General features: G+C 39.0%; 2 protein-coding genes across 3 annotated transcripts in view; both read right to left on the reverse strand.

Moving 5' to 3' along the window:
• LOC136858805 (fatty-acid amide hydrolase 2) overlaps window positions 1-24,776 on the reverse strand; it is a 147,280-nt gene extending 122,504 nt beyond the window's left edge. Inside the window, exons 1-2 of one of the 2 annotated variants that reach the window (XM_068225693.1) lie at window positions 24,639-24,776; window positions 11,687-11,865 (exon numbers count right to left, since the gene is read on the reverse strand). In XM_068225693.1, the coding sequence (XP_068081794.1) occupies window positions 11,687-11,860 (174 nt within the window). In that variant the 5' untranslated portion in view covers window positions 11,861-11,865; window positions 24,639-24,776. Of the gene's footprint in view, window positions 1-11,686; window positions 11,866-23,994; window positions 24,124-24,638 lie in introns of those variants that run through there. The other variant, XM_068225694.1, reaches the window with a different exon arrangement.
• On the reverse strand, window positions 237-1,367 carry LOC137502731 (piggyBac transposable element-derived protein 4-like; the record flags this gene model as incomplete). Its single annotated transcript, XM_068229765.1, has 1 exon — window positions 237-1,367. A coding segment is annotated over one exon (1,131 nt), but the record flags the coding sequence as incomplete, so codon positions are not given.
• Window positions 24,777-26,433: the final 1,657 nt, after the last annotated feature.

A 26,433-nucleotide genomic window follows, 5' to 3' on the forward strand; every position in this document is an offset into this window, starting at 1 on the left:
CATTTAGTATGCAGGCCTTTATCGCACTTGATGCACACAGTTCGCGACCTCTTTCTCTTTTGCGGAGAGCTACATACAACGCACCGTCTTTCTAATGTACCTGACAAAAGTTTTACGCCACACACGGGAATATTCGTGATAATCTTTTGTCTATTCTCAAACCATTCAGTACTCAGAGATTCAATTATACTGGAGTAGAACTGGAGCCTAGTCATTTTCTTTCCGTTACAGTTTTCTAAATACATCAAATAAGCATTTAAGACCATTCTCAAAATTATATTGAATGCAACGTTTTTCCAGAATTTCAAAGTTCTACGCTCATCTAAATAAAAATACACCATCATGTCATTTGTATCAATGCCACCCATATAACGATTATAGTCTAAAATCACATTAGGTTTCCTCTTGGGTTGATTAATGTTTCTAGCAGTTGCAGGCACTTCTGATTCTATTGCAGCTCCGCGTGTACTTATAACCACCACCTGATTTTTCTGAGATTTTTTCTGTTTGGATCCCACTAGTAAAATTGGCCCCTGTCTGAAATATTTATTACAAACTAATTTAAATGGCTTTTTCACAGCATCTGGTAGTCCCTTCCTGTTTCTCCGTATAGTGCCGGTAATAAATGTTCCAAGTGAGTATAAATGTTTTGCAAGGGGGATTGACGTAAAATAATTATCTGCGTAAACGTGAAAACCTTTCATAAAATAATTCCCTAGGGACATGAGTTTGGTCACTACAGTGTAGGCCAGTCCATTAATTCTGATTTCGTTTCTGTCTTCAGTGGATCTTGCTCCTCGGTAGGTATAAAAACCAACACAATACTTACTAACTGCATCACACAACATCCAAAATTTTATCCCCCACTTGTGATGGTGCTTATTCGGCATGTATTGGAGTAGTTGTGTATGGCATTTAGTTCCAACTAAACTTTCGTCTATGGAAAGTTGCTGATGAGGAGTATAATGGTGTCTAAATAGCCTATTAGCGTGATCTACAAGAGGCTGGAATCGAGCACAGGGATCATAGTTTGGAGAGCCAGGAGGAGAAAGCTTACTGTTGTCAACTAAATGAAAAAATTTCAAAATAAGCTGAAACCTATTCCTTGAGAACATTTCACCAAACCAAGGGGTAATGAAATGGTCTACAGTATTCCAGTACGAAACAATGGTAGGTTTTCTTATCAGTCCCATATTCATGACGACAGCAATGAACGCCCTTATTTCGTCAATTGTAGTGCGTCTCCAACATCGAGAGCGGGAATTAGGTGACAGTTCATTACAAGTAAGGAGTTGGTCAGCGTAGCGATTGGTCTCTGTGACTATAAGGTTTAGCAGAGAAAAAGTGAAAAATAAATTAAAGTATGATATGGGCGGAGAATCAGGCGGAGGGGCATGTTTAGGTCCAGGAATTTCCATGAACGAAACAGGAGGCTGAGGAACGTTGTCAGGTTCATTGGGAGAAATTTCCACAAAATGTTCTCCAGAGACATCATCATCATCATCATCATCATCTTCATCTTCGTCATCACTAGTTTCATCAACAACAGTATTCACAGTAGCTTTACTGCCATTAGAAACAAATAAACGCCTCTTCTTTAGCTGTGGTGATCCCGGGGGCGTGTCTGGTATAATTTCATCACTACTCTCCGAACTAAATTCACTATCGCTATCCGATAAATCATCCGCGTTCACTTCGCATTGTTCCAAATATTCCATTAATTTATTGTCATCAATACCTGCTGAAAATATATCACGTGATCCACTTGCCATTCTGCTGTCAAGAATCCACACACTGTAAGAAGCAATCTTGTACTGACCGGTTAGCGGTATTTCTAAACACAGGAAACAACTCTTGTGAAAGCTAGAACACCCTCTTAGAAATTCCAAAGCAAGGTCAGGCACATAATAACTTGTAGCCCCTTTACTACAGGTTGTCACAAAAGTATGCACGTCACTATAGACTGCCAAAAAAGTATGTATATCACAGAATTTCCAGCCGGCCGATGTAATCGGCTCTGGCAACTTCTGCACGGATATTTAAAGGCCGATCTCATCGGCTCTGGCAATTTAAAGGGCGGACGCTCGCAGTACCGCCTGGCTCCAAGAGAGTTAAGAACATCTAATTACCATATACCATTTTTAACATTTAAGCCATCCATTCCGTTTTACATTTTAAACAATCTGAATGATTAAAATTTTTGTTTTAATAGACATAAATAATCTTATTGATTATTTTTAAAGTGTTAAATTTATATATTTTTATCAATGTATATTAGACATTCTTTTGTGATATACACCAGGGTCAGGGCCCTGACCCACCAATGATTTATGTTAACTATTGCTGATGATGCTCACAAAGTTGAGTGAAACATGTCCAATTTGTGATTAAATGGGTTCATCCTAAATATAAGGATTTTGTGTATTGGAAAGGTGGTTCATTAATTATAATAATTTGATATAATGAAGAATTGTACCAACGTGTGGAGGAAGCCTTTCGTTCCATAACTCTTGAGATGTTCTGCAAGATGTCAATGAGGACTTTGAGATAGATAGAACTCTGTGTAAGGCATAATGGTGCACATACAGATTCCCTGGATTCATAGTCTTTATATGTAAGTACTCCACTACAATATGAAACGTATGAAACTAGGGGTACAGGGACTTCTCGGACACCATGTATGTATGTATGTATGTATGTATGTATGTATGAAAAAGAAACATCTCAACTAAATAGCATTTTTAACTTTTTCACTTTCATTGTTAAGACTCGCAATCCTGTGTTTTAAGAACACAACTGAATCCAACATCTTTAACTACCTGGGTATACTTGACCTGGGAAGCTGTTTGCAGTTCTCTGATCTTTGTTACCTGCATAAAATAATCAATGGCTATACCAAATGCAATACTCTTCCAACGTACTCCCCTATACATATTCCACCCCGCCCAACACACAACCGGCATACTCATCATGGAAGATAGGAAAAACTAGAAAGGTTCCACCTTTTCAATACAAAAATGTTATAGGTTTATTTATAACATGTATTTGCACTTGGGACTAGTTTCGACGCTGTGTTGGCGTCATCATCAGCCAAAAAATGGGAAAATAGGCCAGTGTGTAGGCATTCATATTACACAAGGTGTTACATTAAACAATACAAATCTTGCAAGGAGATAAAAACATGGATGAATATAGAAACAAATGAATCGTTGAGAAAGCAAAAGTTATACATGTTAAAAAATAACCTTAACCACACATCTTGCGGTGCGAAAATATTCTTCTTGAATGATTCCTGAGTATAAAACACACGCGCACACATTTCTGAAGAGCCAGCAGGCAGGACAAAGTAAAGTGAAACCTTAAGAGATCTTCTGAGAAGAGTTCATCATTTTTCTATGTTCCGATTAAATAATGAACATACACAACAGGAAATTCTCCTTCACTCTCAACAATAGCTATAAAGACCAACGGTAAATTTCATTTTTCAAAGACGTGAAAACATGATCTTGAAGCGTTTTTATATTCAGGTATCATTCAAGGCAAATATTTTCGCACTGCAAGTTGTGTGGTTAAGCTCATTTTTAATATGCATTACGATGCATTTGTTTCTACATTCGGCCCTGTTTTCATCTCCTCGTAAGATGTGTATTGTTTAATGTAACACCTTGTGTAAAAATTGGGTTAAATGAAGGAGTTATATCATGTTCATAATCATGCTTTCACGTCTCTGCACAATATTTAAAATGAAATTTACCGTTGGTCTTTATAGCTATTGTTGAAAGTGAAGGAGATTTTCCTGTTGTATATGTTTATCAGGAACTCAAGGGAGACTTCATTAGCTAGTCGGAACATAGAAAAAATGATGAACTCTTCTCAGAAGAACTCTTAAAGTTTTCACTTTACTTTTTCCTGCCTGCTGGCTCTTCGGAATTGTATGCGCATGTGTTTTGTATTCAGGAATCATTCAAGACGAATAATTTCACACTGCAAGACGTGTGGTTAAGACTATTTTTAATATGTATAACTTTCCCTGTTTTTATCTCCTTGTAAGATGTATATTGTTTAATTTCCTGTTGTGTATGTTTATCAGGAACTCAAACGAGACTTCATTAGTTAGTCGGAACATTGAAAGTATGATGAACTCTTCTCAGAAGAACTCTTAAGGTTTCACCTTACTTTTTCCTGCCTGCTGGCTCTTTAGAAGTGTGTGCGCGTGCGTCTTTTATTCAAGAATCTTTCAAATTCAAATATTTTCGCACTGCAAGTTATGTGTTTAAGCTTATTTTTAATATGTACAACTTTTGCTCTCTCAACGGTGCATGTGTTTCTACATTCGTCCCTGTTTTTATCTCCTCGTGAGATATATTATTTAATGTAACACCTAGTGTAAAAAATGGGTTAAATGAAAGGAGTTACATCACGTTCAAGATCATGTTTTCACGTCTTTGAAAAATGAAATTTACCGTTGGTCTTTATAGCTATTGTTGAGAGTGAAGGAGAATTTCCTGTTGTGTATGTTCATTATTTAATCGGAACATAGAAAAATGATGAACTCTTCTCAGAAGATCTCTTAAGGTTTCACTTTACTTTGTCCTGCCTGCTGGCTCTTCAGAAATGTGTGCGCGTGTGTTTTATACTCAGGAATCATTCAAGAAGAATATTTTCGCACCGCAAGATGTGTGGTTAAGGTTATTTTTTAACATGTATAACTTTTGCTTTCTCAACGATTCATTTGTTTCTATATTCATCCATGTTTTTATCTCCTTGCAAGATTTGTATTGTTTAATGTAACACCTTGTGTAATATGAATGCCTACACACTGGCCTATTTTCCCATTTTTTGGCTGATGATGACGCCAACACAGCGTCGAAACTAGTCCCAAGTGCAAATACATGTTATAAATAAACCTATAACATTTTTGTATTGAAAAGGTGGAACCTTTCTAGTTTTTCCTATCTTCCATTCTCAGTTCAATACGGACCAAAAATGAAACTCTTATGTTTAAATACTCATCATGTGTGCCGTCCGTGCCTAACCTTACAACACACTTCCCACAGTCTCCCAACTCTTGGTAACTCACTACCCGATATTGACATATTCACACCCTTTGCATCTTTCAAACAAAATAAAAAAGATTCCTTTGAAATCCTCTCCGGGTTTCCATTTTCGTCCGTCCTTCCAACCCACGACCTTTTTTCTTGCTAACTCTGTAACCGACCCCTGCCAGTTATCGTTGCCATTCTTGTTACATTGTTAATGTTCAAATCAAATCAAAATCTCTTTATTTGCAAATGAGGTGTCTACCTCGGTGGCAAATGGTACACTAAAATACATTATTGTCAAGCACTAAATTTTAAATTAACAGGAGACGAAGAAAATTTTCCTAGAATACAATATTATACAATTTACGCTAATCATTTTTTCTATTAAACACACACATCATCCTTAATAAATTTATATTGTTTACAAAATTCTACTTATAATATCTTACAAACATAGTCAACTCATATACAGTACGGTATGTGAAATTACTTCTAATAATACTATACAACTGGTATAAGATTAAAATTAACATTGAATTTATTTACATATTTATATTTTACCCATTTTGGAACCTAAGTAGCATAACGACCTGCTGCGTCTTAACCAGAGCCCCTTTTGCCACCACTTTTCAGAGTTCCTGAAGGGCCTTCACAGCTACCGTAGCGGTCCCAGGGCCCTCGAAGTCCCCACTGTACTTCACCCCTACAGGCAGTCCCCTACTTGGGCTGTCCAAACTCCTTAGACCAGGGGATGGAATTAATTTAATCACACACATTTATTATTTACAATATTCTGCACTGATCGAATGCCCTCTAACATTTAATTTATTATCTCTGTTGTTGTTTATTCTCTTCTTGAATATCTGTACAGATTTTGGAAAAGGGTCAAACACTACCCCTGGTAAACTGTTCCACTCCTTCACGCCCTTCCCAATGAAAGAAAATTTACCCCAATCGCTTCTGCTAAAATTCCTTCTAATTTTGTACTTGTGGTCAGTTCTACCAATATAATTATTTTCCAACCGAAGCCTCTCACGGATATCTCCCCATGCTTCTTCTCCTGTATAGGCTCTATATAATCCTATAAGTCTAGTTTTCTCCCTTCGCTTACTTAAAGTTTCCCACCCAAGTTCCTTTAACATTTCTGATACACCACTCTTTCTCCTGAAATCCCCTGTTACAAACCTTGCTGCTTTCCTCTGCACACCATCTAGTTCTTTTATTAGGTATTCTTGGTGAGGATCCCAAACACTGTTTGCATATTCCAATAATGGACGAACCATACTTAGGTAACTTTTCTCTTTTAATTCTTTGTTGCATCCTTTAAGTAGCCTCATTATGACATGTAACGATCTGTATGCTTTCCCAACAATGTCATCAACATGACCCTTCCAGTGCAAATTACTTTCAAATCTTACGCCTAAGTATTTGCACTTGCCATCTTTTGGGATAACTACCTCATCCAAAGTATATTCAAATTCAGTTTTAAAGCTCCTGTTTGTAAATGTTGTAACAGTTGATTTGCCTCCATTAATCTTCATATTATTTTCTTCAACCCATTCTTGGATACTGTCAAGGTCCCTTTGTAATTCTGAACAATCCTAAATGTTATTTATTTCCCTATAAACAATTATGTCATCTGCATACAATCTTATTTTCGATGTTATATTGTTCCCTAAATCATTTGCGTATATTAAGAAAAGTAACGGACCGATTATACTACCCTGTGCAATTCCCTTCCAAACTTTCTCTTCCTGTGATATATTATTTCCTACTTTGACTTTCTGAACCCTTGAATTTAGAAATGTGTAACCCTTACGTCCAATACTATTCCCTCCAATTTCGTTAATAATATTCCATGTTCCACTCTATCAAAGGCTTTGGAAAGATCTATGGCTATGCAATCTAACTGGCCTCCTGAATCTAACTGATCTGATATGTCCTGCTGAAATCGCACCAGTTGTGCCTCGCAAGAAAATTTCTTTCTAAATCCATACTGGCTCCTCATGAACCAATTTTTATCATCACATATCCCTCTGATGTACTTTGCTATTAAACTCTCCAGTATTTTACAAACTATACTGGTCAGGCTGATTGGTCTGTAGTTCTCTGGTTTTCTTTTATCACCCTTTCCTTTATAAATTGGTATTATTATAGATTCCTTCCATTCCTTTGGTATCACACTATTATTTATGACATAGTCAAAGAGAAATTTTAAATAAGGCACTATATACCACCCCATTGTCTTTAATACCTCCCCAGTAATTTGATCACTTCCTGCTGCTTTTCCTTGCTGAAGCAGTTGGATTTCTCTGAAAATATCTTCATTTGTGAATGAGAAGCTTCTTGTTTCCCTCTGTGTCTCTCCCTTTCTATTTTCTGTTATGGTTTCCAAGTCCTGACAAGCTTCTTCTGAATCTCAGAATTCCCTACTAAAGAGGTTTGCTTTCTCAGTATCTGTTAAATAGTGTTCACCCCCTTCTCCCACCATTGTAGGAATTTGGATTCCTTTTCCTTTTTGATTCCTAATATATGAATACAGCTTCTTCCATTTCCCTTTGTGGTCATTACCCTCTTGAAGAATGCCATTCATATAATTCTCTTTTGCTTCCTTTTTCACTCTATTCAGTTCCCTCATTAGCTGTTTCCTAGTTTCTCTATTCTCCCTACCTTCTTTGATTTTCCTGTTTACTATTCTACATTTTCTTTTTAATTTTCTTATTTCCCTTGTGTAATAAACAGGGTCTGAGGTCATTTTACCCTTCTTAACGGGTACAAATCTCTTCTCTCCTTCCCAAATTATTCCTTTAAATTTAGCCCAAAGTGTATCCACATTATTCCCTTCACTTATCCAACAACTGAATTGTGATTTAAGGTAAGTCCCAAATTCATCAACTTTAGTTTTTCTGTATAATTTCTTGTCTTTTGTGACCCTCTTATTAAGCATTTTTGGTACGAGTCCTACATGCATTATTACAGCCTTATGGTCACCTATTCCTTCAACTACCTCAGTTTTATCAACAATTTCCCATGGTTTAACCAAGAATACATCTAGCAAGTTATTGAGACGAGTTGGTTCTTGTACTACTTGTGTAAATCCTCCCTCCCAAATTAACTTATTTGCCAGTTTCTGTTCATGGGCTTCACGCGCAGACCCATTCCATTCAACTTCAGGCAAGTTTAGATCTCCCCCAATTATTACCATATCATTATTGTTTTTATGAGTATAATCTATTATTTTCTCAAATATTTCCATGTCTCTTTCCTCTCTTCCAGGCCTATATGTTCCTATAATTCCCACCTCCTTCATATTATCACAAACTAATTTTATCCCTAATATTTCATCCCTTTCATCAGTAAACCATTCATGCGAACAATAAGTTTCCTTCACCAGAATAAATACCCCTCCTCCCTTTTTATCTCCTCGGTCTCTACGATAGACTGTATACCCTTCTGGAAATACTTCTGTATTACCCACCTCTTCTCTCAACCACAATTCCACTCCTATCACCACATCCGTCTCATAAGATTCTATCAATGTACCGAATTTTAATTGTTTATTTACTACACTCTGACAGTTTACCAAGAGCAATCTCAGACCTCCTTCCTCCCTAAAACTTGACTGTTGCAATTGGGTAACGTTTGACTCATGAGTTGAGAACTTCCCTGGAACCCAGATCCTTGTACATAGATCTTGATTTAAAGGTCTGGGTTTTCTGGCAAGTTTCCCTGTATGTGCCAGTTTAGTGGTATGGGTTTTCTTAAGTACAGATTAGTTTGCAAATCTCTGTTGATAATTGTAGCAATTTGTCTACAGAGGGTTGCTTTTCCATTACCATTTAGATGTAACCCATGTCTAGTGAACATTTGCCTGCCAAGACCTAAAGTATCTACTACATAGACATTTCTAAAACTCTTACATAATCTCTTGATTTTTATATTTACATTATGTACAGCTTTGTTCACACATGAGTCCTCTAAAAGGTCATACCTGGGTGGCACATTTACTACAATTACTTTTGAGTCAGGTAGTTTGGAAATCTTACCTCTGAGAGTCGTAATTAGTTCCTCACCTTCATTTGCAGCAATGTCATTTGTACCACTCACAATCACCACATAACTGTCCTTCTCTAACACAGGATCACAACTTGAAAGGACGTCTTCAGTTTTGGCACCTGGTTTTATTAGTCCTAAAACCTCAGTCTCTGGATTCTGCAGCTCTTCCTTGATGCCTTCTGCCATACCCCGCCCTTGACTGTCTGCGTAGAGATGAATCTTTGGCGATCTTGACTTTCGGTTGGTTTTCTTCTTCTGTAGCTTACCTCCACTGGATTTAAAATTATTTGGAAAACTTGGTGTGTCTTCTTCTGGAACTTGCTGCAATAACTGAAATCTATTTTGGCACTGCAAAGATTTTTTTCCCGGTTTTAAGTTGTACGTAGTTTCTCCCATATGTTTAACATTAGGCCTAAAATGGCCACGCATCACTTCCATCCACGGCGATCTTTCTTCTCCAATGTCTTCTTTATCTTCCAGTTTCTTTATTCTGTCCTTTAAGCTTTCATTTTCATGTTTCAGAGCGCATAAGTCCTCTTGTAGCACTCCTAAAATCTTAATTATAGTTTCGTAAGGCTCTCTTTCTTGTTGTTCTGCCTCACTACCAGTTTCTTTACACTCTGAACACAGCCACTCACTTTCTTCAATACCAGTCCTATTTACAATATTTGCACAACGAAAATGGTACCATTCATCACACTTACGACACAGAATCCCATTTTTAACTACTCTTCTGCATTTGCCACATTTTTCACTGCATCTTACACCATTATCTACTACGGATATCACAGACTCACACACAGTAGTCGCCATCTTGGTATGTTGTTAATTTACTGTTGATACTTAATATTGTTGTTTATACTGATTGCTATCTCACACTTATTTAAATTTGTTATATTCATAGTATTAAACGGCCCTTCATTGGCTGTATAAAATAAATAAATCTTCCTTTTTTCTTAATCTGGTTATCCTTCAGGATTGGTTTTCCCCTCAGGCTCAGCGAGGGATCCCAGCTCTACCGCCTCAAGGGCAATGTCCTAGAGCGTGAGACTTTGGGTCGGGGATACAACTGGGGAGGAGGACTAGTACCTCGCCTAGGCGGCCTCACCTGCTATGCTGAACAGGGGCCTTGTAGGAGGATGGGGAGATTGGAAGGGATAGATAAGGAAGAGGGAAGGAAGCGGCCGTGGCCTTAAGTTAGGTACCATCCCTGCATTTACCTGGAGAAGTGGAGAAACCATGGAAAATCACTTCAAGGATGGCTGAGATGGGAACTGAACCCACCTCTATTCAACTGACCTCCCGAGGCTGAGTGGACTCCTTTGCAGCCCTTGTGCAACATTGCAAATTTCATGGCAGAGCTGGGAATCGAACCCGGGCCTCCGGGGGTGGCAGCTAATCACGCCAGCCACTACACCACAGAGGCGGATAAATAAATAAATAAATAAATAAATAAATAAATAAATAAATAAATAAATAAATAAATAAATAAATAAATAAATAAATAAATAAATAAATACAAGGAAAGAATAGAACTTCTTAGTCTCAAAACATATTTGCTTAGAAAGACACAAGATTTCCTGTTTTATGATTTCCTCATAGCTAGAAAATTTAAAGTTGTTTTTAATGTATCATTATGCAATTATAAACTAATAAAGTAATTTTCTAACTCTATTCTCATGATACATTTTGTTAAATTAATTGGAAAAGTAGAACAAACCTTCATACTTTGTGCCTATTCTACCGAGCTCGATAGCTGCAGTCGCTTAAGTGCGGCCAGTATCCAGTATTCGGGAGATAGTAGGTTCGAACCCCACTGTCGGCAGCCCTGAAAATGGTTTTCCGTGGTTTCCCATTTTCACACCAGGCAAATGCTGGGGCTGTACCTTAATTAAGGCCACGGCCGCTTCCTTCCCACTCCTAGCCCTTTCCTATCACATCGTCGCCGTAAGACCTATCTGTGTCGGTGCGACGTAAAACAACTAGCCAAAAAAAAAAAAAAAATTGTGCCTATTCTCACGTACAGTCTAAAAATATGTACACTGAAAGGGAGAGAAGTTAGTAAACAAGCATGTTAAATAAAGTTTCTATGAATTACCCTCGAAAAAACACGCAAGGACTATGTAAGGAACAGTAACATCAAAATGGAACTGGAAGTGGACTCGACAGAAAAGAAGCTAGGGACTGCGAGACTAACATGGTATAGACTTGTAAAGCAGACGTCTGGCACAAAAACACCACCTGCATGCCTAGAAAGAACAGCTGAAGAAAGAAGGCCAGTGGGAAGAGCTAGGAAGAAATGGCTACAACCAGCTGAGAGATGATGAGGAGAGAGGAGGAGTAGTGAACTGGGAGTCAGTGGTGAGAGAGAATGCATTTCTGGACAGACAATAATGGTGAAGGCTTGTTCAACACCACCCTACCTGGCATGCTGGAGAGGTTCTATGATGATGATGATGATGATGATAAACCTTCTCATGCAGATTACACACATGAGTAGGTACAAACAATATTTGTGAAGACCACAAATTACTTTGTTTCTGATTCAAGAAAAGATTATTATCGGAAATTTCAAATTCTCTACTCACCTTACCGGTTCGTATTTTAAATGCCAAGACTGACGCTGAATCCAGCAAAAGGAGATTTTCAATGGCAGGCATCTTCTTTCCCCCACCACGATACATAAGCCATAGCACACCGGATACGATCAACTCAATTACCCGGTGTGTTATGCGGAGAATTTCTCTCAAGATTCCAGCCATTGTTCCTGCAGAATAAACAAAAGCCTTAAGTATTCCTAAAATTATGGAAGAAAATGTGCAAATATCAGATGGTTCGAAAGAAATCCAATGTGTTGAAAGTACAAGACTGGACAGCCAAAATTTCAATATGCAAGTTAACCTACTCCATTAGTTAGAATAAAATGAATTTAAGAATCATAGGAAACACTGTAGATTAAGTTTCAGGAATTCAAAAATTAATTCTCAGATTCACATGAAGTTATAAATAATGCAATTTAATAACAAATATCTTAGTAACTATAACTCATTTCATTAATGTTAACACTGACGCTTTCACGGCCCGCACTTGTAGACACGTTTTTCAGAGAACTTTGCTCCACTGTTCACAAGCAACACATTCTTCAGCTCTGTTCTATTCTGGGTGTCCAATAACGGACCATATATATTGGTATTATAAATTTACTCATTTGGGACAAATATTTCAGGTTCCTTATGGGAATCAACATCTATAGCATCTGACGGCCAGGCAGGCATCAATTTTTGGTAATGAGACAAAGTCTCTCATAGTGCACTTGTACTACTGGTGGCTCCAAATAGCCTACGCAGTGGCCTCCACGGTGTGCACTAGCCATGCGCCTTGGTCGGGGTGCTATTTACCAACTGATGAGCCCACCTTAGCATACTGGAGCAGAACGCTAGCAACCAGGAATTAGTTAGCTGAAAAATTTATAATGTCCAATAACGGACCATTTATATATTGGTATCATATACACTGCCAAGTGAACTATGGTTTTTTACGAGGCATGTTTTTTAAGTAAGTACCGTTTTAATACAGACCAATCTCTATCACTACTGATCTGCATTTAGGGCAGTCGCCCAGGTGGCAGATTCCCTATCGGTTGTTTTCCTAGTCTTTTCTTAAATGATGGCAAACAAATTGGAAATTTATCGAACATCTCCCTTGGTAAGTTATTCCAATCCCTAACTCCCCTTCCTCCTAAAGGAATATTTACCCCAATTTGTCCTCTTGAATTCCAACTTTATCTTCATACTGTGATTTTTCCTACTTTTAACACCACTCAAACTTATTCGTCTACTGATGTCCTCCCACGCCATCTCTCCACTGACAGATCGGAACACACCACTTACAAACTATTATTCTCATCATTATTCCGTAATGAAAACTAGTTAATCACAAAGTTTACACAAGGAGTAATTTTAATACCACCTATTCAATACACTTTATTCCACTAATGTGTGGTCAAATACACATAGAAATTATCAGTATTTTGAAGGTACATGTTTCGCCCACTACTTATTGGGCATCATCAGCCTCGTTCAATCTTAAAACACACAGGTCTGAGGAATCTTAACAATTTACATAAAACGTATTGATGAACACTTACAGGTGTTGATACTGTGGTTGCATAATGATTACAGCACAAAAAATATTGAATAAAATAGATTTTAAAAATTAAAACGTTCGTCTAAAAGTAATTATCACAGATTGTTTTTTTTAAATAATCCACGTCTGACACTGAAATGGATTTTTTGATAAAAAGCTTGAACAATATATATCATGCCTGGAGAACAGATTATCAAAACCAAGGCTTCACAGGACAAGAACAATACAGTTAAAAGATATAGTATATGATGAGGTTGAAGTCTAAAAATTTAAATTAGGATGAAAATATGTAGTCAAATTGGAGGCGGTATAGATTAAGACATCTTGGATGTTAGATAAAAATCGTAAAATATCAAGAAGCGCTAAAAAACATTGAAGAATTTGTCAAAAACGCTGCTAAAATTATCCAAATAAAAGAAGGTAGGTCAAATGACAACTTCGTGTAACTAGAAAATGCCTCCTGATTCAAGCTGACTGGTACAAACTTTTCAGTCACATTCTTCTCTGAAACATCTCCAGACTTTCTGGCAGGAAACACAATCATGAATACTGAATTTTCACGACTGCTTCATAATCGAAATAGACTTTCATCTCGGTAAGTTGTGAAATGGCGTATGGCTTTTAGTGCCGGGTGTTTCCAAGGGCACGTTCGGCTCACCAGGTGCAGGTATTTTGATTTCACGCCCGAAGGCGACCTGTGTCATGATAAGAATAAAATGATGAAGATGACACATACACCCAGCCCCTGTGCCAGCAAAATTAACCAATGATGGTTAGAATTCCCGACCCTACCAGGTATCGAACCCGGAACCCCTGTGACCAAAGGCCAGCACGCTAACAGTTTAGCCATGGAACTGGTTGTGTTACATAAATATAGAATGTGATGAAGAGATGTTGAGTACAGAGCAATAATGGCAAACCGGACACCAGTGGGATCTGAACTCACAACCCCCCAATTTTGCATCGGTTGCCCTACCACTGAGTTATATAGTGGCCTAGGTCATATTTGTTCTGTTGGAAAGGATCTAAGCTACAGGCTTGGCACTACTGCCATCACATTGTAGAATGTGCGCAATCTTACAATGAGCAGATAACACTTTATTTCACCCTGTCAATACTTAACAGTTTATGTTACTACAACGGTATCTGTACATGTGAACGAGTGAACAAACAGCCATAACCGTAGGCCAAGGTATTTGGCAACATTGTAATAAAATATTCAAATAATTTTAATAGTAGACTATGAAATTATGTCAGTGTCCTTTTCTTTATTGAACAGGAATAAAGGAAAGGAGAAGTTTCAAGAAAAAATAGTTGACAACAATTCATATTATAACATATATATGAATTACTATTATTATTTTTGCTATTTTATTTATATATTTTAGATTTTGTATATATCTTTTTGCTTTAAACCCATCCCAGAGTCTGTTTACATTTTTATTTACCGTTTTCCACCGATCATAGTTATTAAAAACTCCCTCATGCCTGTTTTATCAGCCATATGGTACTGCCTAACAGACCTAATTTTAATCTCTTCCTTTCTTTCACACTTATTTTTAATTACCACAAAAACAGCTTCGTGATCACTAATACCATCTATTACTTCGGTTTCTCTATAGAGCTCATCTGGTTTTACCAGCACCGCATCCAGAATATTCTTCCCTCAAGTTGGTTCCATCACTTTCTGAATCAGGTGCCCTTCCCATATTAACTTATTTGCCATTTGTTGGTCATGCTTCCCGTCATTTGCATTACCTTCCCAATTGACATTTGATAAATTCAGATCACCCAGTACGATCACGTTCCTTTCGAGAGCTGTTAAGTATTAACAGGATGGAGCAAAGTGTTATATACTGAATGTAAGATTAATTTGAAGTCAATATGGACCTAATTAGTTGACCATTATGGTTAAAATAATTCATTGTGTGCGTGCAAGTCACCCATTGTGGTCCAAGTCACAACCGCATTGTAATCGAAATAGACTTTCAACCTATCAGGTTGTGTTACGTACATAGTATGTGTTGAAGATATGTTAAGTACAGAACAAAAATGGCCAACTGGAGTAGTTAATGAGATGAGTTGTAGGAAGAGAGAGGGTAAAATCCAGCACCAGCACATTGCCTACTTCTGTCGAATAGGACCAAGGGATCTGCTGAAGGCTTTACGTTCCCATCCGAAGGACGACTCGCCATCAACAAAGACATATGCCCTCACTCCATGTGAGCACTGCACAGAGGTTTAGAAATGAATCCAGGCTTTTGGCTCAGAATATGGTGCCCCCTGCAGGTGGGGGGTAGAATAACGCCCATGGTACACTTGACTGTGACCGGGCGAGTTGGCCGTGCGCGTAGAGGCGCGCGGCTGTGAGCTTGCATCCGGGAGATAGTAGGTTCGAATCCCACTATCGGCAGCCCTGAAAATGGTTTTCCGTGGTTTCCCATTTTCACACCAGGCAAATGCTGGGGCTGTACCTTAATTAAGGCCACGGCCGCTTCCTTCCAACTCCTAGGCCTTTCCCATCCCATCGTCGCCATAAGACCTATCTGTGTCGGTGCGACGTAAAGCCCCTAGCAAAAAAAAACACTTGACTGTCGTAAGAGGCGACTAAAAGGGGCCTTCAGGGCTCAACTTGGGAGTGTGGTTTGGTGACTACAGGGCCCTCAGCTGAATCCTGGCATTGCTTCCACTTAGTTATGCCAGACTCCTCATTTTATCTATCCTATCTGACCTCTCTTGGTCAACTCTTATTCTTTTCTGACCCCAACTGGTATTAGAGCATTCAAGGCCTAGGGAATCTTTCATCTACATGCCCTTCGTGCCCTCTGTCTTCCTTTGGCCAATACCTTAATTTTTTGAAGTGCCAGATCCCTTCCTTTTTTCTCTCTGATAAGTGTTACCGGTAGTAGAGAATGGTTGCCTAGTTGTACCTGCTTTTAAAACAATAATCACCAACACCTGCATCACCACCTGAGGAACTGCCCCACTTATATAGCTCCCCCAGTGATATCATGACTGAGGACAACAAGGTCAGCGATGAGATAAAGGCTAGGGTGGCGGCTAGGAACAGGTGTTACTTCGCCTTCCAGAAGTTATTGAAGAATACAACGCTGTCCAGAAGACTGAAACTCACCGTGTACCAGGTTATAATTGCAAGTTGTAAATTTTATATTGAATCCATATTGAATTACTAAGGTCAATCAAATATAAACGGGATTTTTGTTCCTGAACATCAACAGTTGTTAGGACTGGCTCCGCGCTTCTGCTATGCTTAGGCAGGACCGTTACGAGTGGGGAGAGCGTGTTGTTAGATATTTCCCGCCGTTTCGTCCGTAACGCTCACGATGTCGGAGCAACAGGTGCACCTTTCCACTGCGCAACGCGTAATTATAAAGTTTCTTGCTCGTGAAGGAGTTACAGCGGCGGAAATTTGCCAGAGATTGATGCACAGTTCAGTGATCAAACATTGTCAAGGACACATGTGTTTGCCTGGAATAAAAAGTTCAGGGAAGGAAGAGAACATGTGGAAAATCACCAATACGATCGCAGTCCTCGGACCAGCATTACAGACGAAAACACTTGTGCGGTTAAAGACATTATTGACGACGATCGACGGGCGAGAGTATCAGAAATTGCAGAACAAGTTGGAATCAGTTGTGGGAGCTGTCAAGCAATCATCACAAACAACCAACAGTTCCATCAAGTGTGTTCCAGATGGGTCCCTCGCCTTTTGACCGAAAATCTGAAGTTGAGACATTTGGAGGTCTGTCAGAGGCTTACAGCAAGGTTTGTGGAAGAAGGTAATGCATTTTTGAGTTGGATCGTCACCTGCGACGAAACGTGGATCCACCACTACACACCCGAATCCAAACAAGCCAATAAGGAGTGGCAGAGGAAAGGGGAGGCAACACAAGTGAAAGCCAAGACTCGACAGTCAGCTGGCAAGGTTCTTGCAACCGTTTTTTTCGATCAGCGAGGCATTTTGCTGATTTATTTTTTGCATGAGTGATGCACACTCAATGCTGCTTACTACTGCAAGCTGTTGAACAAAGTGAGGGTTGCATATCACCGCTAAAGACAAAATCAACCGATTCGACAGGTCATCCTCCTCCATGACAATGCGCAGCCCCACACTGCAGCTCTAATTGTCTCCAAGTTACAGGAAATGCACTGGACTACACTCGATTATCCTCCTTACAGCCTGGTCTTATCGTCCTGTTTTTTCCCCATTTGTTCGGATCGCTTAAAGAAGCTCTAGGTGGGCAACGATTTGAAAATGACGAGAGTGTGGAAGACTTTATGCGCAACTGGTTGGTGGCATGACCCTGTTCTTTTTATGATGAGGGCATCAAAAAGCTGCCCATACACTGGGACAAATGTATTTCTAAAACAAGAAGCTATGTGGAAAAATAAACTGTAATTGACATGTGTTTTTCAATAAATGAACTTAAATGAAAAATAAAATCCCATTTATATTTGATCCCCCCTCGTATGTGTGATGCTCTGACCATGGCCAGAAACCGAGTAGTCAGCAGCAGAGTGAGGACACCATCAAGCAAAATATTCTCCCACTATGACGGAACTCTCTTTCTTTATTTAAATATATCTTTTTTTTTTCTTGCTAGTTGCTTTACGTCGCACCGACACAGATAGGTCTTATGGCAACAATGGGACAGGGAAGGACTAGGAGTGGGAAGTAAGCGGCCGTGGCCTTAATTAAGGTACAGCCCCAGCATTTGCCTGGTGTGAAAATGGGAAACCACGGAAAACCATTTTCAGGGCTGCCGACAGTAGGGTTCGAACCTACTATCTCCCGAATACTGGACACTGGCCGCACTTAAGCGACTGCAGCTATCGAGCTCGGTAAAATATATCTAGCCATAGAAAGAACCTTCTGTCGAAGTCCCCTCTTCGACTCTGTCCATATAGAGCTGCTCCGTCCTCACGATGTATGTAAATAAAGCCAAGCTACTATGAAATCATAATTTCACAGTTTAAAATGCTACAATTACAAACATGATCAACAGTACCATTTCTTATTCCTACAAAGTTATAAGTTTGTGAAATATATTTACTAGTGTACCTGAGTGTTTATGGATATTAACTGTCAAAGACGATCAACAAAAGCATTATTTTATCCAAATGAAATTTAAGACAATAACAAAAATGACAAGTGCACCCAAATGCTCATTTTATGTAAATGTTGTGTGTATTTTTGGACTAGTTAACCGTTTTAATTTTAGTATGAAGACAACATGGCTGAAGATGCCTGATATATTTAGGCGAAACATATCCCGTTATTCCATTATGTAACATCGGTTCTGATTTGTAATAAAACACGAATTGCTTCAAAAAGGTGGACTTCGTTTGAAATAATAACAATAAGTTAATTTATTAATTTGACCACCTAACCAATACAATAAATCTTGTCTTTGTTGAATTACACTGACATGTTAATTAAAATGGTACATATTTCGCCTTATATACATGCATCATCAGCCATGGGTTTAACCCTTAAATGAAATCAGGCACCTGATTTACATATAAATAAAACAAAACTAATTTATAAAAAACATTGAAGAGACTTAAAAAAATACATGGTAAAGACTAGTACAATGTTATTTATTTATTTATTTATTTATTTATTTATTTATTTATTTATTTATTTATTTATTTATTTATATGTATCACATGTAAAGGTGGACTTCTACGAGATAATTCTTTTATGAGCTTACTGGATTATAATCCGTCCTGTTGTGCTGTAAGCATGCGAGACGTGGACCCTAAACAAGCACGACAAGAACTTGCTATGGGTGTGGGAAAAAAATCTTGAGGAAGATCTTCGACGCGGCTCATAATTAAGGAGTGTGGTGCATGAGGACCAACAAAGAAGTCTATGCCCTGTATGGTGACCTTGAGATAGTGACACAGGCCAAAAAGAGGAGACTTCGGTATCTCGGGCACATCGTAACGATGGACCAGAACTGAGCAATGAAGATGATCCTTGGCCAACATCCTGTCGACCAACGACAAGAAGGCTGGACAACACCTTGAGAAATGGGGTTAAAAGTCAGGCTGTGGGTTTCACAAATAGGAAAAGTCCTCTCAGTTTTAATTACTCCGTTGATGGGGTGAAAGTTCCTTTTTTTCTTTTTCTTTTTTCTAGGGGCTTTACGTCGCACCGACACAGATAGGTCTTATGGCGACAATGGGATAGGAAAGGCCTAGAAGTTGGAAGGAAGCGGCCGTGGCCTTAATTAAGGTACAGCCCCGGCATTTGCCTGATGTGAAAATGGGAAACCACGGAAAACCATCTTCAGGGCTGCCGATAGTGGGATTCGAACCTACTATCTCTCGGATGCAAGCTCACAGCCGCGCGCCTCTACGCGCACGGCCAACTCACCCGGTAAAGTTCCTTTTGGGGATCATTGTAAGTATCTAGGTGTTAATAAAAGGAAAGATCTTCATTGGGGTAATCACATAAATGGGGTTGTAAATAAAGGGTACAGATCTCTGCACATGGTTATAAGGGTGTTTACGGGTTGTAGTAAGGATGTAAAGGAGAGGGCATATAAGTCTTTGGTAAGATCCCAACTAGAGTATGGTTCCAGTGTATGGGACCCTCACCAGGATTATTTGATTCAAGAACTGGAAAAACCCAAAGAAAAGCAGCTCGATTTGTTATGGGCGATTTCCGACAAAAGAGTAGCGTTACAAAAATGTTGCATTCTTTGGGCTGGGTAGAATTGCGAGAAAGAAGACGAGCTGCTCGACTAAGTGGTGTGTGATAATCAGGCAGGCATCAATTTTTGGTAATGAGACAAAGTCTCTCATAGTGCATTGGCACTGCCGGTGGCCTGAAGTAGCCTATGCAGTGGCCTCCACGGTATGCACTAGCCATGCATCTTGTTGGGTGTGCTATTTACCAACTAATGAGCCCATCTTAGCATACTGGGGCAAAACGCCAGCAACCAGGAATGAGTTAGCTGGAAAATGTATAATGTCCAAAAACGGACCATTTATATTGGTATTATAAGTGGTATGTTCCAAACTGTCAGCGGAGAGATGGCGTGGAATGACATTGGTAGACGAATAAGTTTGAGTGGCGTCTTTAAAAGTAAGAAAGATCACAATATTTTTTTTTTTTTTTGCTAGGGGCTTTACGTCGCACCGACACAGATAGGTCTTTTGGCGACGATGGGATAGGAAAGGCCTAGGAGTTGGAAGGAAGCGGCCGTGGCCTTAATTAAGGTACAGCCCCAGCATTTGCCTGGTGTGAAAATGGGAAACCACGGAAAACCATTTTCAGGGCTGCCGATAGTGGGATTCGAACCTACTATCTCCCGGATGCAAGCTCACAGCCGCGCGCCTCTACGCGCACGGCCAACTCGCCCGGTGATCACAATATTAAGATGAAGTTGGCATTCAAGAGGACAAATTGGGGCAAATATTCATTTATAGCAAGGGGAGTTAGGGATTGGGATAACTTGCCAAAGGAGATGTTCAATAAATTTCCAATTTCTTTGAAATCATTTAAGAAAAGGCTAGGAAAACAACAGATAGGGAATCTGCCACCTGGGCAACTGCCCTAAATGCAGATCAGTATTGACTGATTGATTGAGATTTGTAGTTGTTAGGGATCCACGGCTGGAGAAGGAGAGGTCTGGACTAAAAGAAGTGGGCGAAAGCTATTGGAGAGGCCAGGGTCCTTCATGGGCTGTAGGGTCAGGAGATAGAATGAAAATGATTGATTGATTGATATCATGGTCTCAGCTAGTCTGAGATAAGCTTCCATGACAGCACGACTGCTTCTTATACAGTGCTCAGTAATTGATCAATTTAGTGCAATCACACCAAAATTCCGAAGATTCATCAAGCTGAATTGCACAGAGTGAACCGGAATATCATCACACGCTACGAAGCTTGTCCAATGACCGAGGGAGACTTTCAGCACTTACTGTAATAGGGTTTTATTTTTTTCAATCTGATTATCCACTTATCAAAGCTGATAGGTTCCCTACATGGCAAAAGTTCAGTTACTGCAGCAGTTTTTCACCGCAGACATCTAGGTACAATCAAATACAGTAGAGACAATACACGACACTGAGCGAGATATCGAGGGACAACTATTGGAGCACACTCTAGCGGATAGACCTGAACGGTACTGATACTGTCATAAGAGCACGTGTATTTTTGTGTGAAGTTTTTGGTGTTATTTATGCGTTTTCAGTGAGTTGACATAATTAAATAGTAGCGTGTGTCATTCCTTGATATCTCCTCTCAACATGAGGGGAAAGGTATGTGCTGTGTTTGGCTGCAGTAATTACGAAGTAGAGAAAAATGCGCGCTCGTTCTTCAGGTTCCCTCGTGACAAGAACATGTAAGTAATATTGTGTTTGCATATATATTCTTCCAGTGACAGAGATTTTCTTAGTACTTCATAATCTTCTGACCTGCTCGACCCATGTTTTAACGGGCTTAAAATATAATACACATATTTTATTGTATAGTGCAGCAGTTAACCTACAATACCGATGTGTTGTTGTAGGTGTGATCTGTGGGTTTTGAAATGTCACAGAAGCGATTTGGATAAAGTGTACAAGAAAGAAGGGACGTTACGCTTGTATAAGAATTATAAGATCTGTTCAGATCTCATTTCCAGGCCAGCGACTTTAAAAATCCTCGACTGTACAGCCAAGGGTATGTTACATTTTTACTCTAATTGTACGTAAATATTCCTCAAAGCATCACTATCGACAACATTTTCAAACTTTTCTTTCTTTTATCCCTCTTCTCAGATTAAAGCCGGGATTTTATAGATTTTCTTTCTGTTAGTAGGCTCCATGTTAAGAGGAAAATTGTCCTGCTATTAAATGTTAATTCATTGCATCATATGTGTAAGGAATGTGCCGATATTTTTATTGACAAATGTCTTAATATGATGATACATTATTTTTAAATGAGGAAAAAAGACAAATCCAACCGTAAGATTTCAGGCAGGTATGCTAAAGCTAAAAAAGTAATGAATAAATGAAAGATCAAGCCATTTCACAGCAGTCCATTTCACACCTTGTTTATATGTCTAATTTCAGTCTTTGAATAATAACCTTTTAAATAATTCTTCATTCATTTATCCAGAATTGCTTTAGCAACTTCGAATTTAATATCTCAATACCACTTTCTTTCTAGACGTAATTTATTTATCCATTTCCGTATATACATTTCCATTGATATTTGAATTTAGCGTGATTTGTTCAGGTCAAGTCACTAGGAGCGCCACCGTCGAATTGTCTCCTATTTTAGCAAGGCGAAATCCGTAAGTGTCGTGTATTGTCTCTACTGTATTTGGTACAATTGCACTGTGATTTGTTTTTTTCCTCGCTGACTTCTCGCAGTGGACGCGATCGTGTGGTGCACAAGGCTGCCAACTCTTGACCTAAAGAACTAGTGGTATTCTATGTTGAACAGTGCCAATAAGGTGTATTAATTTATCATGCCAGCTAGTGACAAAACCTTTGGTCTGGTTTGGTTAGGTCTGGCTAGAGACAAAAAACCATTGGTCTGGTGTAAAGCTAACTCGAAAGTTACTCTTCCTTCTTGTCTCCGTCTTTCACACTAAAGCATTCTGTTATACTCTTGCTCCTTTCTTCAACCATTAATTTTTGCAATACTGAAAGCAACAATTCCAAAAGAATACAGTTAATCACTCTAGACTTAAGCCCTACATATTCAAGTTATCATAATGAATTTAAAACTCAATAATGAGAAAGATATACTTGAATTATGACACTTTCACTGCTAGCAGTCATCAGAAATACAGGCAGAGAAGTGAAGTGTTCATAATTACTTTTAAAAAATTAAATAAAATTCTCTTCCTTATGAGGCTTGTACAGAAAATAATGCAGCCAATAAATTTTAAATATGCCAAATTTCCTAAATTTAGATATATTACTGTACTGACCTATAATGTCAGGCACCTTTAAGCAACAAAAATAATCATCATAAAGAAGAAAGCAGAGAATTTTTATAATTATTTTTTCCCCTCTTCAAACATGTTGGTTTGATTAGCCCAGTTAATATTTTATATAAATTCCAAAGCAGGAATAGGCCTAATAAGAAAGTAAAGGAACAACACATAACTTCATGAAATCATCCTTTTTTGTGATGAATTTCTGTAGGCACATAGGCTAATAACAGCATAGGCCTATCATAATTATATAAGCCTACTCTACCTTTTATACCTAAAGAATCTGAAAGATTTAACTAAACCAAAGAACTTCTCATCAGATAATTTTAAAATCACCCAGGCTGAAAATTTTGAAATGTATAGGGCCTATAGGCCATTCGTCAATATTGACGTTCATCAATGATAAGAACTAACAAATTAATTCATTGATTAAAGAGTTATTAAACTGAATCAAGGATGTTCTCAAAAGGTATTTAAAAAAACCTGACTGCCAAATCTGGCATAAATATGTTTGGTGTCGTCTCCAGTAATAAGATAAGATTTATTTTTCGCACGGCTTTGAATTAACAAGCGACAATGACTACCTATCGTACCCTACTAGGTACAAGGTACCCGATGGCATCTCATTTGCGCGCTTTCGACCTATTTCTTTCAGCCGTCATGTTCCTTATCTATGGTTTATATTTTACTCGCTGATATGCCGATTACTATAACGTCACCTGTACTAAAATTTGTCGTTTTGCAGTGAGGAATGCCTCTCCCCTCGCGTTTAATTTTCCTTACCGTACGTTACAAGATATATATATATAGTATATATTCTTTCCTCCTGAAAGAAATAATTTCCACTTATATTTAAATGCTCGACATATTCCCACAGTAACACTTCAACACTATACCGCTATGCTTTCACCGCCACTTAAAGTGAGCATAATTGATGAGTCAGCCTAACTCCTCTTTGATTTCACTTGTTGATTTGCTGTATTAATGTCGCCCCCACCCGACTCCCAAGTGTGTTGTCCTATCAACATACCAAGGCCACCTTCTGTAATAAAATGTACCGTTTGGAAGGAATGCTCTCCCTCTTGGAACCAGTGTCGAGTACACACACTTTCATAACTTAATCTTATAATAACGATTTGGCATGAAAAAAACAGCGTCTCGAACTAATTGCCGCAGATTAAATTCGACTTAGGAAGTTAACAAAAAAAGTGTATACGAACTTCGCGCTTCCTTAAACCGTACGCTGAAGTAATTTGAAACAGTATATAATACATTAAGACTACATATCTGTTACACACTATGAATTTTCGTGGAAAGAGAGTTACCGGTACTCAGACATATTACGTGTCATTACAGTTACTCAAAAACAATAAATTACACAATAGACACAAGACAACTTGACATCTATTACAATAAAACGAACTCACTTGTTCAGCTATTAAGCAGACTGAAGCACAGAGAGTTAAGAGGTCGCTGAGTAGTTCGAAACCTGTTTCAACAAGTAATTACATAGTCATTCCTTCATACTCCGACAATTCACGTAAAAAAGCCCGGCAATACGTCAGCCTTTACACGCCATTACTACGCTACTTATAATATACTGACATCTGTACGAAGTATTTGGAACTAAGAGTTCACCGAATCCGTACATGGTCAGGAAACGTACTAACTCGTGTGGCTGCCAATAGATGTCTCACCATTCACTTGTCCTACAGTGGGGTTCCTAATAAAACCAATAATACAAGTTGCTTTACGTCGCACCGACACAGAAAGGTCTTATGGCGACGATGGGATAGGAAGGGCCTAGGAGTGGGAAGGAAGCAGCCGTGGCCTTAATTAAGGTATAGCCCCAGCATATGCCTAGTGTGAAAATGGGAAACCAGGGAAAACCATCTTAAGGGCTGCCGACAGTGGGGTTCGAATACCCTATCTCCCGAATCTAATAATAATAATAATAATAATAATAATGTCCGCCTCTGTGGTGTACAGGTTAGTGTGATTACCTGCCAACCCCGGAGGTCTGGGTTCCATTTCCGGCTCTGTCACGAAATTTGAAAAGTGGTGCGAATGCTGAACGGGGTCCACTCAGCCTCGGGAAGTCAACTGAGTAGAGGGGGGTTCGATTCCCACCTCAGCCATTCTCGAAGTGGTTTTCCACTTCTCATCCAGTCAAATACCGGGATGATACCGGTACCTAACTTAAGGCCATGCCCGCTCCCTTCCCTCTTCCTTGTCTATTCTTTCCGATTTTTCCCACAAGGCCCCTGTTCAGCATAGCAGGTAAGGCCGCCTTGGCGAGGTACTGATCCCGCTCCCCAGTTGTATCCCCTGACTCAAATTGTCAATCAATCAATCAGTCAATACTGACTTGCATTTAGGGCAGTCGCCCAGGTGACAGATTTCCTATCTGTTTTTTTCTAGCCTTTTCTTGAATGATTGCAATGAAATTAGAAATATATTGAACATCTCCCTTGGGAAGTTATTCCGATCCTTAACTCCCCATCCTGTAAACGAATATTTGCCCCAATTTGTCCCCTTGAATTCCAACTTTATCTTCAAATTGCGATCTTCCCTACTTTTAAAAACACCACTCAAACGTATTCCTCTTATAATAAAATTCCACGCCATCTTTCCCATGACAGCTCGGAACATATCAATTAGACGAGCAGCTCGTCTTCTTTCCCCTAAGTCTTCCCAGCCCAAACGTTGCAACATTGTTGTAACGCTACTCTCTTGTCGGAAATAACTCAGAACAAATCGAGCTGCTTTTCTCTGGATTTTTTCCAGCTCTTGAATCAAGTAATCCTGGTGAGGGTCCCATACACCGGAACCATACTTTAGTTGGAGTCTTACCAGAGATTTCTATGCATTCTCCTTCCGACCCTTAATTTTGTTTTTGTTTTTGTTTTGCTAGTTGCTTTACGTCGCACCGACACAGATAGGTCTTACGGCGACGATGGGACAGGGAAGGGCTAGGAGTGGGAAGGAAGCGGGACAGCCCCAGCATTTGCCTGGTGTGAAAATGGGAAACCATTTTCAGGGCTGCCGACAGTGGGGTTCGAACCTACCATCTCCCGAATATTGGATACTGGCCGCACTTAAGCGACTGCAGTTATCGAGCTCGGTCCGATCCTTACTACAACCCTAAATACCCTAATAACCATATGCAGAGTCCGGCTCCTTGGCTAATTGGTTAGCGTGCTGGCCTTTGGTAACAGGGCT

Source organism: Anabrus simplex, chromosome 1 (genome assembly GCF_040414725.1).
Source record: "Anabrus simplex isolate iqAnaSimp1 chromosome 1, ASM4041472v1, whole genome shotgun sequence".
Taxonomy (NCBI): domain Eukaryota; kingdom Metazoa; phylum Arthropoda; class Insecta; order Orthoptera; family Tettigoniidae; genus Anabrus; species Anabrus simplex.